Here is a 16,384-nt window from a genome sequence, read left to right as displayed (position 1 = left end):
TGATGATGTATTCTTTTGCATACATCCTTAAGGCAAAGTAATTAGGCAGATCAATGATTCTAGTTACAGTATCAGTTAAATAATATTAGATAACTGATGTAGTTATTTTCATGTGTGTGTTGTCAGTCCTGGATGAGTTACTTCACCATCTAGAAAGTGTGGCCTGAAAGTTTTTTACTACGTTTCTGAATCTGAATAAAATAGCTTTGCTGTGGAGGTTGGTCCTAAGTCCAGCAATCTTCAATGTGTGATGTATCTTAAGGAATTTGAGAAACAGTCATCCTCTTCAGTGATGATACAAAGCTAAGGGCAGCAAGTGAAGGATAGGGAGGTAGTCAAGAATGGGATTTAGAAAGGTTCGCTAAGGGGTTTTGAGGGTGACTGTCGAGGTTCATTGCAAAGTTCAGCATCTTAGACACAGCAACCTTGGTGCAAAGTGTCAGCGGTGAAGTGGAACGGATAGCAGCAGAGCAATAAAGTCTGCAAATGTTAATCTCACCTGAAATCAACAATGAGGAGCAGAGTCTCAGAGAGGAGTCACAGTAACCGACCGAATGCTGGAATGCAGATTCCAGAAGCAGAGTGATAATGCTTTCACTGTACACAAGCAGAGTGGTGCTTTCACTGTACACAAGCAGAGTGAAATGTTAGTCACAGTAAATGGCTGAATGTTAGAGTTTATCTTTGGGATATAGATTTCAGAAGCAAAGCACTAATGCTGCCCACTATACTGTGCCCTGCTCAGGTGACATCTTGAGTATTGTGAACAGTTATGGCAATCGTATACAAGATAGAACTGAATGTTAGGATGTATCCTCAAGGATATAAATTTCATAAGCAAAGTGATAATGTTTTCACTCTGCTATGTGCTGGTCAGGCCACACCTTGAGTATTGTGAGCAAATCTCCAGGTCATATATGGAGATGGGTATCAGCTTATTAGGTGGATTTCAGAGAAAGGCCACAGAAAGATGCCTAGCATGGAGGAGAAGCATATGACCAGAGATTAGGAGAGAAACTGTTCTCACCTGAGAAAAAAGGGACAAGGGAACATTGTATGGGTACACAAAACTGTGTTAGAAAAATGTGAAAAGGGTTGTTCTTAACAGAAACAACAAGAGTGAGGATGAGGGATCCAGGCAACAGGGTGTAGGGGCTTTAACTTCTCCTTGAATCTTAAACACATCTTCACAAAGAGGGTTGTAGATCCTTGGAGTGGATTTCAGGATGGTGTTTGAAAATATGGGATTAGTGTTGTGATGCCTGTGCACTGGCCCAGTAATCAAGGAGCCTCAATACTCACCACTAACACCAGTGAGGGACGTGCATATTGGGAGTATGAACAGTACACACAGTAAAGTACAATTTCCCTTAAGAGCACACAGAGATCACAGTCAGTCTGGAGCTGTTTTCTCCCTCTGTCTAGGCTTGCCACCCCTTCGTTTTTTTTCCGGACTATCAGGAAATCAAACTGATTCTCCGGTAGTCCGGAAAACACTGTACAAACTCCGGTATTCTGTTTCAAAAAGGAAACAGACTATCGGAGTTTGTAAATCGGCTGATTTACTATGCTTGAAAAGCATAGCAAATCAGCCAAAAGCAGGCGGCGGGAGCAAAAAAAGAGGGCGTTCCCGTTGATTGGCTGATTTACTATGCTTTTCTTACCGAAAAGCATAGCAAATCAGCCAAAAGCAGGCGGCGGGAATGAAAAAAGAGGGCGTTCCCGTTGAGTGATGCTGTCGTGACATCACAAAATGGGCGGTATGTTGGCGGGAGAGGGGGTGGGGCGGGCGGGGTTACTGGTGACGCGAGGGGCGTGGCTCCGGTTTTAGCCGTGAACGAAGGTGGCAACCCTACCTCTGTCTGCAGATCCCCAATAAGACTCCCCACTGGTACAGCTATAGGGTTCAGATCTCAGCCGAGTGGTCAAGGCAAAACCTCCAGCACCCTCTCTGTCCAACCAGTGCTTCATGTCCCTGCCCAAGTAGCTGACACACACACACTTTGAGATTTGATTTATATACAAATGCACAGACACTCCTGGGGAAGGCTGGCACAGGCTATGCCCCCTTCTGCCCAGACTATAAGGTAGTACCGACTGCCACCAACCACTACTATCAGCTACTATAAAGGCCCTTACCAAAGGGTGTCCAATTTTACTGTGCAATGTTACTGCTATCCAATTATTGTGACCAATGCTAAGGCTGTTTAGGAATGGCTTGTACAGTATCACCAAATACATGCAAGTACTCTTGAGTGTATATATCTCTACACAAAACCAGCCACAGTTAAAAGATTTATATTTAATAATAAATAATAAAAGCACAAGACAATACTTATTAACTCAACACAATGACATCAGTGTTCACAGGTAATACTTTAACATAACAGGACAGTGTCACATAAAAACAGAAAACATCTAACTAATCTTGGTATATTTCTATCAATCTCCAAGAGAAACTAGGTTCTAAATAACTAACTTACAGAGCAACGCAAAGTACTAGTGAGATGATGTGTTCACGTTCAGAAACAACTACAAAATGCACTCTCTCTCTCTGAGATAGTTCTTAAATTGATAGTATACATTACTGCTGAATCATTTCAGATTACGTCATTCTTGTCACCTCTGCTTAAGTTTCCCAGGCTAGGAGGAACTTAAAATTTAACACGTTTATGTTAAGAATACTTCTCTCAGAAACTGAGAATTCTCTCTCTGAAGCTGGATGTCGTAAAACAGTTACATTGCAAACCTGTAATTACCTCTGTTTCCAGACAATAGAAAGACCCCCCCCCCCAGCTGCAGACATTGTCTCCTAGCTGAGATAACATACAGTCGTAAAATTCTTTACTTATTTTCTCAGAGTTTGCAGGTTAACCTTGTATGTCCCACTTTCTACCATGAAAATATACATTTGCATTGGCATATAGTTTATACACATTTCTGCTGTTTTCCAGCAGGGTGCACTGTGGTTGCAGTCTTGAAGCTCAGTACAGGACATACAGTTTAGTCATAACATATAGTTCTCTTACATTTGTAAAACAAGCTTACAGATACTATTAATATTTACAAATGACATAGGATTATATACAAAATTCTGTCTAGCTGGGCTGACCGCATTCACAAGTGTTAAATAATTTTAATTATTTTCAAGGGGAATACTATCACCAATTGGACGGTGTGGCTATGGGCGCAGCACGTACGCCCATTTTTGCCAACATAATTTTATTATTTTGGGAAAAACATTTTGTATTTGATTCGGAATGTTATCAATGCATTAGAGCATACTACTGTTTTCTGGATGACATTTTTATAATTTAGCACGATCCCTTAAATTTGATTGATCCCTTTTTAGGATATATCAATAATACGACCGAATTTCTGTGTTTTACTCATGAGATAGGTATTAATGAGGTACACTTTTTAGATTTGCCCTCCGTAAGGATAATGCGAATAAGAGATCTATATCCAATTTATTTAGAAAGGAATGGTTCTCAAACTCATTTATATTACGAGAGCAATCATCCCTTCTCACAAAAGAAAAATATAGTCAAGGGACAGATGATACGAGCAGCTTGTATGACTAAGATCTTATGAAAGGATTAGATTATATAGTAGGGCTTTTCTTAGAGAGAGGATACCTTGGTAAACCCCCTTAACGATGAATTACTTATGGGATGGGGAAAAAATATATTCTCCTAAGTAATGTTTTTACTCTTCATGCTAACAATGAAAATGGAGGTAATAACAGGGAAGACCTTTTAAATGGAGAAACTAAGGAAAACCTAGTAAATACTCCCTACTTAGTAAGATCCTATAATCAGGATATGGGGAAATCCAGAACATTCTTTTAAAAAACTGTAAGTTATTTTCAAGTATGCCCAATAAGTCAATATATTTTTGAGATCTTTGAAATTTAGTTTTAGAAGGAACCCTAACCTGAAAGATATTTCTGAAAAAGGACAGACCTATCAGCTAGAAGGGGTAGTGGTTAAAAAAGGAACTTTTAAATGTGGAATGCATCTTTAATGGCCTTTTATGGCAAACTTAGTTGAGGTTAGATTAGACAACACTCAGAACAGACCTCCTGCACGTGGGCAATTGCACGGCACCAAATTTAAAGTGAAATCCAAAAGAAACAATCAGAGCCAGCAAACTGTGATCAAAGATGCTTTATAATTCTTATAATAACATGAGAACAGATAACCAGACCTGTTTTGGCTGGCAACAACACACAGCTTTCTTCAGTGTGAAACAAAACAGTCCCATGCTACAGTTTTATAGACATCCAACTGTCATACTATTGGCTCATCTTCAGAATTACTCATTAAGATCAGATGGGAACAATCCACCTAGTTTCTCAATCCATTTCTTTTCTTTCGAGTCTAGTTTGTCGAGACTTTTTTGTTTCACACTGAGGAAGGCTGTGTGTTGTTGCCAGCCGAAACTGGTCTGGTTATCTGTTCTCATGTTATTATAAGAATTATAAAGCATCTTTAATCACAATTTGCTGGCTCCGATTGTTTCTTTTGGATTTCACGTTAGATTAGACAACCCTAAAATGAGATTATGCCCAGTGGGTTACTTCAGTTGATCCACCAGAGGGGTGGTTTGTTTAGTCTGCTTGGTATGTTATTCATTTTATGTGGGAAAAACTGAACGTACCCTCAGACAGAGCACACGTATGAGATAAGTAGGCGTATGAGATAAGTAGGAAAAGGGAAAACCATGCCCTTTATAGACACTGTATCAAATGCCCTATGGCAGATTTTAAGTTTTGGGTACTTGAAAGGGTGATGTAACAGGAAAGGGGTGGGGACTGGGAGTCCCAAGTTAGAGTTTAGAGAATTAATTTGGCAATTGCAGTTAGATGCATGCATCCCTCCTGGGCTGAATGACCACATTTCATTAGCCTCAGCCCTTAAACTAAGAGCAAGTAGGCTGTAAAGTTCTTTCTATGTATTTTTAGATAGAATTTTGTGTATTAAATGATTTTTTGTGTGTACACACGTCTGTGGTGGTGGTGCTGTGGTAGCATTGTTGCCTCACAGATTCTCAGCTAGAGCGTCTTCTGTGTGGAGACGTGCGTGAATGGGCGTACCTTCGTTGAAGGTTGTGTGTCAGGGCTGGCAACTCGGCACGTAAAAATCTACTGCCAATCATTAGCGGACCGGAGTTCCACTGTGGCGACCCCTAACCAGGAAAAGCCGAAAGACACAAAAACAGACACGTTAAACAAGCGATATGTATTGTTTTATAAGTAGTGTTATTTATTGAATGAAGGCATATTTTATATAACCTCTTTCATGTGTTCTTATATTCAGTTATTTGCATACTGAGATGTGTTGGAACGTGGTGATTGATTCAACCTATAGGAAGTGGGAAATGACTATATATAAAATGAATGTTTAGAGAACATGATAGATTCTGATGAAGTTTCCAGTTAAAGGAAATGAAAATACTTAATCTGGTGCTATTTTGAATGAATAAACAGTGTTTTTATTAATTTAGTGCTTTATTATTCTCATTTCCTAGTGAGTTATTATCTTGTTGTTAGGGGAGCCTTCATTGGCACCAGTGCAGTCAACTGAGGGGCTTGGTTGTTTGGTGTTATTTTTTGCCTTCAGTTCATCCATTTTTTACAAGTAGAAAATAACAACAACATGAGTGCTACAGGGACTTTTGGTTCTGCAGAAAACATCAGTATATGATAAAAAAAAAAAAACATTTTCTTTTTTGGCTATGGTGGTACTTTAAGTATTTTACCTGTAAATGACAATACATTGCCTTATAGGAAGTGATTATCAGCATTAGTAGCTGAAGATTAAGTTGCATCATGTGTCACTTTTGCTTTTCTCTATGTTTACTGACCTTGTCTGTGAAGACTGCTGGTTTGGCTGATGGGCATTCCTGGTTGTTCAGTTGTTGTGATTTTGTTTACCCACAGAGTGTGAAGGTGTCTCATCGCTTCACAGAATTACTTTTTTGCCATGGGAAAGGAGGTTTTTGTGCAAAGCTTATGTTTCTCAAAGTTTTGCATAAAACATGGTTACTTTGCCTGTTTGTTTGCCACATGAATGAGGGTTTAAGTAATGCAGTGTAGTGTGTAATGTGTGGCATCTCTTGTGTTCCATGTACTCACCAAAAGTGTGGTTTTAATAACGTAATTATATTTAGAATTCTTGGCTAGACATTGATTTACTATTTTTTTCTCCAGCTGCGGTTAAACTTTCAAGGGCATTCTAACGTCCTTGTGCTGACTACAGTCAACCTGTCAGTTCTGTTTAATATAGTTCATCTTTTCTCATCTAGGATATGTTTGACCCACATGGGTGGTCAGAGGATTCCTTCTATGAAGCTTTAGGTAAGTACATCAGTATACCCTTTACTTACATGTGTGAGCGCACACACAAACATGTGCATTTGCATGAACTGTAAAAATATGTGTGTGTATATACACATACACACACGCGCGCGTGTGTGTCATTAGTGTTAGCTTGCTTTTTAAAAGACTGAAGGTGCCATGTTTTGTTTGAATTAATATGTTTTAACAGATAAGCAACGGATTTGCTTCTTAAGTTACATTTCACAATTGGAAGGGTTTTTTTGTACTGTCTTTGCCACTTTGTTTTCTGTTATCATACACTCCTGGTCAACGTCAGCCCATTAGTTCCCTGTCACAAGGAGTAGGATGGACTGGGAGGGGCCATTAATTTAACAACCGTCAGAGGTACTTTGAGAGTTTTACATTGTAGAAACCTAATCCTTGTACTCGCCCAGTAATGCACCTGGGAGAGCATGTGCAGTCGGTTTACGTTCCCTCATTTTCAAAATAGGTGTTCCTCCAAGCATCCCTGCCCCCTGGTGCATAACTGGTGATTTCCTTAGCTCCACCAAGGAAATTGCATGGCCCTTTGGGCACTCACCCCTCCAGGGAGCATGTACTCACACTCTCTCCTGACCCCAGTAGATGCAGACGAACCACGACCCTTCACTCCAGTGCTGGGACCACTTCTCTAAACCTGTATTGCATTCAGGATTCCATCCCTCTGTGCGATGAAACCAAACTTACCCACATTGGAAGCTTGTAGTGAACTACCTTCTGTTCATGTTTCCACTGTGACAGCTGCTGTTAGACACTTTATGTAGAATTGACCATTTTTGTCAAGAGTGGTCTCATCAATTTGAGTTTATAATTTTAGATCTAATGTACTAACTCAAGGGTCAGTAATAACTGTTAATTGTGTTGCAGTTAATTATTGTTTCTAAAAGGCAAAGACATGCAGTAGAGAATATATGAGTTCCATAATTTTTAGTGCATTACTATATGTACAATTTAAGATTGATTTTAGTACTGAATACTCAATAAGCAAACATACAGAGTCAATAGTAGTAAATATAAGCAGACATTCAAATTATGGTGGATGAGTGCCATGTCCTAAAATATGTGATATGTTAGACATTCCATGTTTTTCCAATATTGAAATATTGTAAAGTCAAGATTTACTGATATTTATCTCTGGAAAATAGAAAATTATTGCCCTGTCTTGTGGTATATCTAGTACCAGGTCAGCTGTGGTTCTGCATGGATTTAGATTTGTTTCAGTTCAAAGAAGCCATGTATCATATATGTGTAAAGTATTTTGTATTTCCTGACAGATGGACAGATACAAAAGTGCAAGTATGGTGAGTGCATTAAAGTCTATCATGTAGAAATAATGGATACCTGGTGTTTTCATATCTGACAATGCTTTCCATTATACAAGTCAGGAGTTCAGGTGATTTGTAACTAAGTGGGAGTTCAAGTATGTCATGGGGTCCATTTGATTTGTGATGAACATAGATAGGTGAAGAGAGCTATCCATTGAAAAATCTCATGAGAAAGAAAGTAGCTATGAGAATTGTCATCTTGCCGTTTCAGAATATAGTAATACTCCAGTGCATGAACTCCTCCTCACCATCTCTGCGAATGAGTAGAAGGTTGAAAAGCAAAATTGCTACATCAACGCTACTGATATCTGAAAGTCAGTGCAACGTGAAGAAAATGCTAGAAAGAACAGAAAAATGCATTTTCTTATGATCGAAACTGCAAAAGGTTGCAGGATTTGCAAGCTGGAGTTAAAAGCAAGAACACAAACGCCACGGCACAGTTTGTAGAGCTTGAGCTGAAGTGGATGGTCAGACAGCCAAACAAAGATCCTGTGTTAGTGAAAATGCAGAAAGCTTTATAGAAGGAATTGTAACTATTTTACAAGATGTGCAACTAGATGGGTCATAAGCAGTCCTCTTGTAGGAAATTACACTGCGGGAACTCTGATAGAGTTGCAGAGATAGGCTTCTCATGCTTTGTCTTCCAGTAAAGCTGTAGCGCAGAAGGGCCTCTTCCAAAAAGTGGAGTAGTCATTGAAAGTGAATAGTTCTTTTAAATATTCCAGCTATAGAAATCTATTGAAGAAATCAGATATATGTAAAGAGTGACATTTGATCTTGTTAGTAAGGAATGAAGAGATGCAGTGCCTTTTGAGTATATACACAAGTATCATATTGGCCTGAAAAGACCATGATGTAATATTGAGACAAGGCTGTCATCCAGTTTTGCTTTCTGCAGGTCCTTAGTTAGCTTCTTATAGGGGAACTAGATGTAGTACATTTGGCATTTAGCTTTAAATGGTAAAGAACATAGTGCAGGAATCTCCTTGTTATGTGGTACATCTTTTAAAGAGTTCATTCTGAAAAATCATTTGAAGGCTGAAAGCTTTTCCAGAGCATCTATGTTTCCTTTTCATCTTGAGAAGCTGTCAGATGTGATGTCAGAAATCACCAGGACATTTAAAATGTTTCAGATGTAGGACTTCCCGCCCAGGGTCTTCCCCATAACTCAACAGGGTCTTGTGGCACAGGCTGAGGAAGTTGACTTGTTCTGTCCATGCTAAGGCTTGCTTTTGCAGCACATAGACTTTAAACAGATGTCTCAGGTTTTTTGGAAGTTGAAATTGAGTGTGAATATGCATTCTTAAAGAACATGAATGGATGCCAGCACTAGGTCCACTGCAGATGTTCTTCGTTTTTCACTGTTGCAGTCATTACACTTGGGTTATCTGCCTACAGGTAGCCCTCAGTCGGCCCAAATACCAGAGTCTTGGAATTTCTGAGTCGGATGCTGTCGCCTCTTCCATGATGTCAGGTCATCAGGGGTATAAAACATGCGGCCGACGCCATTACATCAGCTTTTCTTGCTGCTCGGGAGCCCGAAGCAGTTTGCAAGTGCTGGTTGGCCGCTACCTGAAATTTTAGTTTTTTGAGTTTCAAACCTGAAGTCTTCTAAAGCCAAGTGACCTGTTGGGGATCCTTTTTTCTTGCTCTAACCGATGTCAGAAAAAGTTAACAATTGTCTTGCCTGTGGAAAGCAAATACCTCACAGATATTTTCATTCTTACTGCGTCACCTGTTTAGGCCCAGACCACCATGTCCCTTACTGTTGGTTTTGTGCCTTGTTCAATGCACGAACTATTCGTCGTCAGGCTATTTTTGTCTCTAAATTATTTTGCTCTCATTCTCTGTATTCTGAAATGGCTTCCATAAGCCATCCGACTACCGATCTTCCTTAAAAACGCAAAGATAAAGATAGAGACAGACGCATAGGTCCAGAACTGCCGACGATGTTTCCTTTAAGCTAGTCGCCAGTTCGCCAGTACTCAGTGAGGCACTTTTGCAGCCCCTGCTACCTGCTTTTACAGATTCGCAGGCCTCTACTGAGACCCAGTATGCCTCAAGATGCTTCTTCGACTATGGAACCTGTGGATGTCTTTACCTTGGATGGGTCCAGAGCTGATGTGTAGGCAACGGCTTCTGAGGGTGTATTCAGACCTTCTGATGTACGTATTAAACCGGCTACTTTGTTAATGACTAAAACTACCAAATTTCTCAGGCCCAGAGTTCGCACTATGCCTAGAAAACAGACGACCAAAGCACATTCTCAAGCTCCCATGCCACAAAAACAAATGCTTAGAATGGCTGAAGACCTTATTACTTTAATTAAGGGAAGCCAGCCTTCCCCCTCTAAAAGACAAAGAATTGATTTTCCTTCTGATTCTACAGACCATGAGTCCGATGACTCTGACCCCTGTGATTACCAGGACATACCCTTCTCTACCTATAAGGATTCAGATGCAGAGGATTCCATTCCCTCTGCCCCCCCCCCCTCCCAAAGGGCTTTTCTTTTGGTGAAACCTTGCATACCCTAAGAGAGCATTTCTGCTGGGAATGCCAGGACTACCCACAGTCCAAAAAGAGACTCTGGGAATTTTTAGACTTGCATCAGCATAGTCCTCTAGCTATACCCCCTGTCCTGGATATTGTAGATGATGTCTTCATGGAATCCAGTCTTACCCCTGATACTTTATCACCAGCTCGTAGAAAGCCTGACAGGTACTTCAGAGTACCCGACTCTCTCAAATTTCTCTTTAAAAATCCCACTGCGGATCCAGAGACCATTTCCCAGGGACCTTAAAGGTATTAAGGCTACTACAGCCAAAACCCCTACCCCTCCGGACAGGGATTCTAGGGCTCTAGACAGATGGGGTAAGAAGGTATATACCTCTGCAACTCTTGCCATCAGGGCTTTAAATTGCCAGTTTCACATGTTGAAGTACCAGCAGCATGTTATGGAACTAATTAAACATAAAATGTTGTTGATTCCTGATTGTGCAGAAAATAAAAGACTTGCAAGAGTTCATGCATTCTGCAAACCAAGTTGGTAAACATACCTTGCAGTGTGGTTTTGATGCCTTAGAAGCATCTTGCAGGGCTGCTGTCACTAGGTCTGTTCTGAGAAGGCATGCTTGGCTGAAGGAACAAGTCTTGCCAGACCATGTCAAAGCAAAACTACTAGATGCTCCGTTAAACCAAGAATGTTTGTTTGGCTCAAAAGCAGAAGCTGTTCTTAAAAAGATGAAGGAAAAAGCTAAATCTGTGCAAACTGTTAAAGATTTCTTACAGGTACAGCCACCTAGATTCAGTAGGCATTGGCCTTCAAAAAACTGGTCCTTTCCAGTCCCTCCCAGACCTTCTCATCACAAACCCAGGGGCAACAGACCACAAAGACTACAGTCTCAGGGTATGCACAGATCTAAACAAAGGAGTGCTCCCTCCTCAAAAACGGGGAGTGGTAAGCCACACCCTTATGGAAAAAGTTCACAATGACTTGTCCTTCATCCTTCCCAGCCATGTCCAAGTACTTGCACCCCTAAGAGGAAAACTCGCCCTGCATGCAAAAAACTGGGAGTATATTACCCAGGACCGATGGGTCTTAAACATTGTATCCCAGGGATACAGATTCTACTTCTACTCACTGCCAACCCCAAGCAGATTGCCAGACCTTCCTCCAAACCAGTGGCAGAGGCCCAAAAGCAAATACTTTTTCTTCTCAGTATCAGGGCTATTCAGCCTGTGCCAACAGAGCAAAGGGGGCAGGGTTTTTACTCCAGACTATTCCTAGTGCCCAAAAAAGGGAGCTCTTGGCTCCCTATTCTGGATGTGTCAACTCTCAACACCTTCCTGGTGGTACCAAAATTCAAAAATACTTACACTCCAGCAGCTGATTCCTATGTTAGCCAAGGACTCCTGGCTAGTCACCCTAGACTTAAAAGAAGCTTCTCTGCACATCCCCATAAGGGAATCTTGCAGGAAATATCTACATTTCAGGGCAGGCTCTATGCACGATCAGTTCTCTGCACTTCCCTTTGGCTTACCTACTGCGCCCAGGGTATTCACAAAGTGCCTGGCTCCAGCCATTGCATACTGCAGGCAGAGAAATGTTCAAATTTACCCATACTTGGATGATTGCTGATTCAGACGGACAGTCAAGAATTGTTATTTCAGCACCTGACATTTGTAAAGAGACTCCTAACTTCACTGGGGTATACCATCAATGAAAAGAAATCACATCTGGTACCCAGCCAAAAGATTGTATTCCTGGTAGCAAGCTTGAACACAACTTCCCAGATGGCATTCCTCACTCCAGAAAAGCAGGTTTATTTGACAAATTACTTCAAACTACTGGCCACCCGAACCCAGCTATTTGCAAGAAAAATACTGCAAGCCCTAGGGCTCATGGCCTCATGCCTTCTACTAATTCCATATGCAGGACTGCATATGAGGAAACTTCAGTGGTATTTAAAAAGTCTCTGGTGTCAGCACTGTCAGGAACTGGAAATAGTGATTCCTATCATTCCTTGCCTAAGGACAGAGTTCTTTTGGTGGGCAGAGGCTTGCAACCACAACAAGGGACTCCATTTCACTCAACCCCCCGCCGCCCAAACCCTGGCAACAGATGCATCAGACTATGCCTGGGAGGCTCACATGGCAATCAAATGCATTCAAGGCAAATGGAGCCCAGGACAAATTCACCTGCATATCAATCAAAAATAAATGTTAGCTGTAAAGAATGCACTGACAACCTTCAAATACCTTATCCTGCCAGGACAACTCCTGATAAAGACAGACAACACCACAGTTATGTGGTACATAAACAAGCAGGGGGGAACTCATTCCTACCCACTCTGCAGGTTAGCCATGGCTCTGTGGAACACAGCCTTGAGCAATTTGAGTGCACCTGCAAGCTCAATTCCTGCCAGGCAAACAAAATTCACTGACAGATGACTTAAGCAGAAATCTGCTGGACCCATGCGAATGGAAACTGGAACCCAACTCTTTCAAAATTCTAATACAAAGGTGGGGGACACCAGAGGTGGACCTCTTTACTTCCCCCCAAAAACAATCAACTAAGCAAATTTTGCACCAGAAATCCCCACAGCCAAGCATGGAAAGTGGGATGCCCTATCCTTTACATTGGAAAACCTCTCAATCTATGCCTTTCCCCCTCTGCCCTTCCTTCCAAAAGTACTAAAGATCAAACAGGACAGGCCAAGGACAATCCTTATTGCACCAGACTGGGCACGCCAGCACTCTGCTACCCACTCCTACATAGTCTGATAGCAGTGCCACCCCAGCACCTACATCAGACCCCCTCTCTGCTGTCCCAGAAGGAGGGACGGATTTTGTATCCTCCGCTGCAAATCCTGAACCTGGCAGCCTGGCTTATTCTCTGAATACATCACCAGCAACCCTCAGCAAACAGGTGCTGGATGTTATTCTTGAGGCCAGGAGGCCTAGTACTAGGAAATCCTATTCAGAAAAGTGGAAAAGATACTGTTCTTGGAGCCAGGCTTAAGGAAAGGACAAACTGTGCCCACCTTACCTCAAATCTTAAATTATCTAGCAGAGCTGCTCCACAAAGGCCTATCCTTCTCATCAATTAAGATTCATGCCTCTGCCATCTCAGCTCATTACAATACTGAGCCAACCCTCTTATCTCACCCTCTGATCAAACAGTTCCTGAGAGGAGCTAACAATTTAAGGACCCCCAAGGAGAGCTCCCACTCCTGCCTGGGACCTTACCTTTGTATTAGAGAAGCTCATGCTCCCCCCTTTTGAGCCTGCTGCTACAGCAGAGTTAAATTTCCTCTCTTGGAAACAGCCTTACTTCTAGCCATCACGTCAGCAAGAAGAATATCTTGAGTTACAGGCCCTTATGACTGTGGTACCCTTCATTATCTTCCATGCGGACAGTGTTTCCCTCAGGACTAACCCATCATTTATGCCCACGGTGGTATCCAGTGTGGCTTTAAACCAGTCCATCTATTTAACAACTTTTTTTTCCTAATCCTCAGATTAAAGGGGAAAGGATCCTGCACTCCTTGGACATGCACAGGCAGCTCAGGTTCTACCTTGACAGGACTAAATCTTTCAGAAAATCTGACCAGCTGCTAGTCAGCTTTGCTACAGGGGCAGAGGGCAAAGCCATTTCAAAGCAAACCATTTCTAAATGGATAGCACAGTGCATCCATTTCTGCTACAAACACTATGGAAAACCTACCCCACAGGGGATTAGACTTCATTCCACTAGGGCTACCTCAACCTCTACAGCATCTCTTAGGGGAGTCCCTACCAGGGACATCCTGGAAGCTGCAACTTGGAGTTCTGTACACACCTTCACCAAGCATTACTACTTACCTATCTTTTTTAAATCCAGAGCTGGATTTGCCACAGCAGTCTTACAAGGCCTGCTATCCATTCCTAATACTTCTTGACTGCCTCCACCCTTCCTCAGCTTTGGGAATTAACCCAAGTGTGATGAGTGCAACAGTGAAACACGAAGAACATAGAACAGTTGTGCTCACTTACTATAAATGTAGATGTTCGAGTGTATTCACTGTTGCAGTCCTGGTTACCCTCCCTCCATATCCTCTTTTTTGGCCATATTTTATGGAAATGGTATCTACTTTTTACTGGAGGTGTTCCACACCATGTGATTGCTTCCTATTTTGGGGGTTCCTGACATCTAGGGCAAGAAAAACTGATGTAATGGCTTCGGCTGCATGTTTTATACCCCTGATGACCTGACGTCATGGAAGAGGCAACAGCATCCGACACAGAAATCCCAAGACTGTGGTATTCAGGTCGACTGAGGGCTACCTGCAGGCAGATAACCCGTGCGTGATGACTGCAAAAGTGAATACAGTCGAACATCTACATTTATGGTAAGTGTACACAACTGTACTTTCTCTTATGCCCCTGTGCTACTGATGGGGAAATGCACTCTGAAGTATTGGATTTTTGTTTCCTAACATGTGGAGAATGGAAATCATATTCTTGATATTCTTCGTGTTTCACTGCTGCAGTCATTACATTTGGGTAATCCTGCTGGCAGGTGTCCCTCAGTCGGCCTGAATTCCAAAGTCTTGGGTCCTGCGTCGGCTGCTGTTGCCCCTTCCCTGACTTCGGGTCATCAGGGGTATAAAAGAAGCAGCCAACACCATTTTCTCCAGTCTTTCTTGCCGCACGGTGCCCGAAGCAGAAGCAGTTCGCAAGTGCCGGTCGGCCGACTCCTGAGATTTTCGTGTTCGAGTTTCAGATCCAAAGTCTTCAATAAAGCTAAGTACCCCATTGGGGAAACTTTTTTCTTGCTCCAGACCGATGTCAGAAAAAGTTAATAATTGTATTTCTTGTGGAAAGCAAATACCTCATAAGGACTTTCATTCTTACTATATTCCTTGCCTAAGCCCCGATCACAATGTTTCTGGTTGTCGATTTTGTGCTAGATTTAACCAACGCACTATTAAGCGTCGGTATAATTTTGCATTAAATTATTTTGGATGCCGGTTTAGTTATTCAGAAGTGTTGTCGGATAGCCATCCGACTACCGGAGTTCACAAAAAACGCAAAGAAAGAGAGAGATAAACAACCGAGGCCCAAAACTGATGATGAAGCTTCTCCTAAGCCAGTCGCCAGTTCACCGGTTCTCAGTGAGGTGCTTTCGCAGCCCTTGATGCCCACTACTTTAGAGTCACTGGCTGCTACCGACTCCCACTTGGAGTCGGCTATGCCGCTGGAAACTCAAGGTACTGGAGCCTCGGACACTATTCCCTCAGATGGGTCCGGAGCCGCTGAGCAGGCACCGGCTTTTGAGGATTTTTTCAGACCTAAACATCTTTTCATTAAACCGACTTCAGCTTCAAAGGCAAAGACTAAAGCACCTTCTAAAGCAAAGAAACAAACTCAAGAGCCACGTGGACAGGCCTCTATGCCCAAAAAACAGATGCTCAAAATGGCCGAAGACTTGATTACCTTGATCAGGGGTTCCCATCCCCCTCCTGATAAGAGGCCTAGGCAAGAGACAGACTATGAATCTTCAGATCAGGTTTCTATTTCTTCTGATCAGGGATATTCTCTTCCCCCCATGAGGATTCTGATGCTGAAGAATCTGTACCTTCAGCTTCTCCTCCTGAGGACTATTATTTTGGGGAAACCTTGCATACCATGAGGGAGCATTTCCACTGGGAGAGCCAGGATTTTTCAGAATCTAAAAATAGGCTCAGGGACTTCCTTTTACTACCTCAACTTAGGCCTCTAGCCATTCCACCTGTTAGACATTGTAGATGATGTGTTTTCCGAGTCTAGTCTGACCCCTGACTCCTTACCTCCAGCTCCTGTTAAGCCCGAAAGATATTACAGGTTTCCTGACTCTCATAAATGCCTTTTTAAAAACCCTGCTGCAGACCCAGAAACTATTTCACAGGGTCCCAAAGGAGTTAAGGCTTCCACTGCAAAAAACTCTACCCCCTCTGACAGAGATTTTAGGGCACTGGATAGATGCAGAAAAAGGTTTACATATCTGCTACCTTGGCTATAAGGGCCTTAAACTGTCAGTTTCATATGCTCAAATATCAGCAACATGTCATGGCATTGCTTAAACAGAAAATGTTGTTAAACTCTGAATGTGCAGAAAACAAGGAAATGCAGGATTTATTGCATGCAGCTGAATAAG

General features: G+C 42.0%; 1 protein-coding gene across 1 annotated transcript in view; it reads left to right on the top strand.

The window, feature by feature from the left end:
* Positions 1 to 16,384, top strand: part of LOC122812918 (SAP30 binding protein) — a 1,615,174-nt gene that overhangs the window by 1,321,909 nt on the left and 276,881 nt on the right. The window contains exon 9 of the mRNA XM_044084976.1: positions 6,310 to 6,361. Within this exon, the coding sequence (XP_043940911.1) occupies positions 6,310 to 6,361 (52 nt within the window). The remainder of the gene's footprint in view (positions 1 to 6,309; positions 6,362 to 16,384) is intronic.

This window comes from Protopterus annectens, chromosome 10.part0, assembly GCF_019279795.1.
Source record: "Protopterus annectens isolate FY-2018-M chromosome 10.part0, PAN1.0, whole genome shotgun sequence".
Classification (NCBI taxonomy): Eukaryota; Metazoa; Chordata; order Ceratodontiformes; family Protopteridae; genus Protopterus; species Protopterus annectens.
Note: the sequence above shows the minus strand (reverse complement) of the source record. Positions and strands in the feature narration are given on the sequence as shown.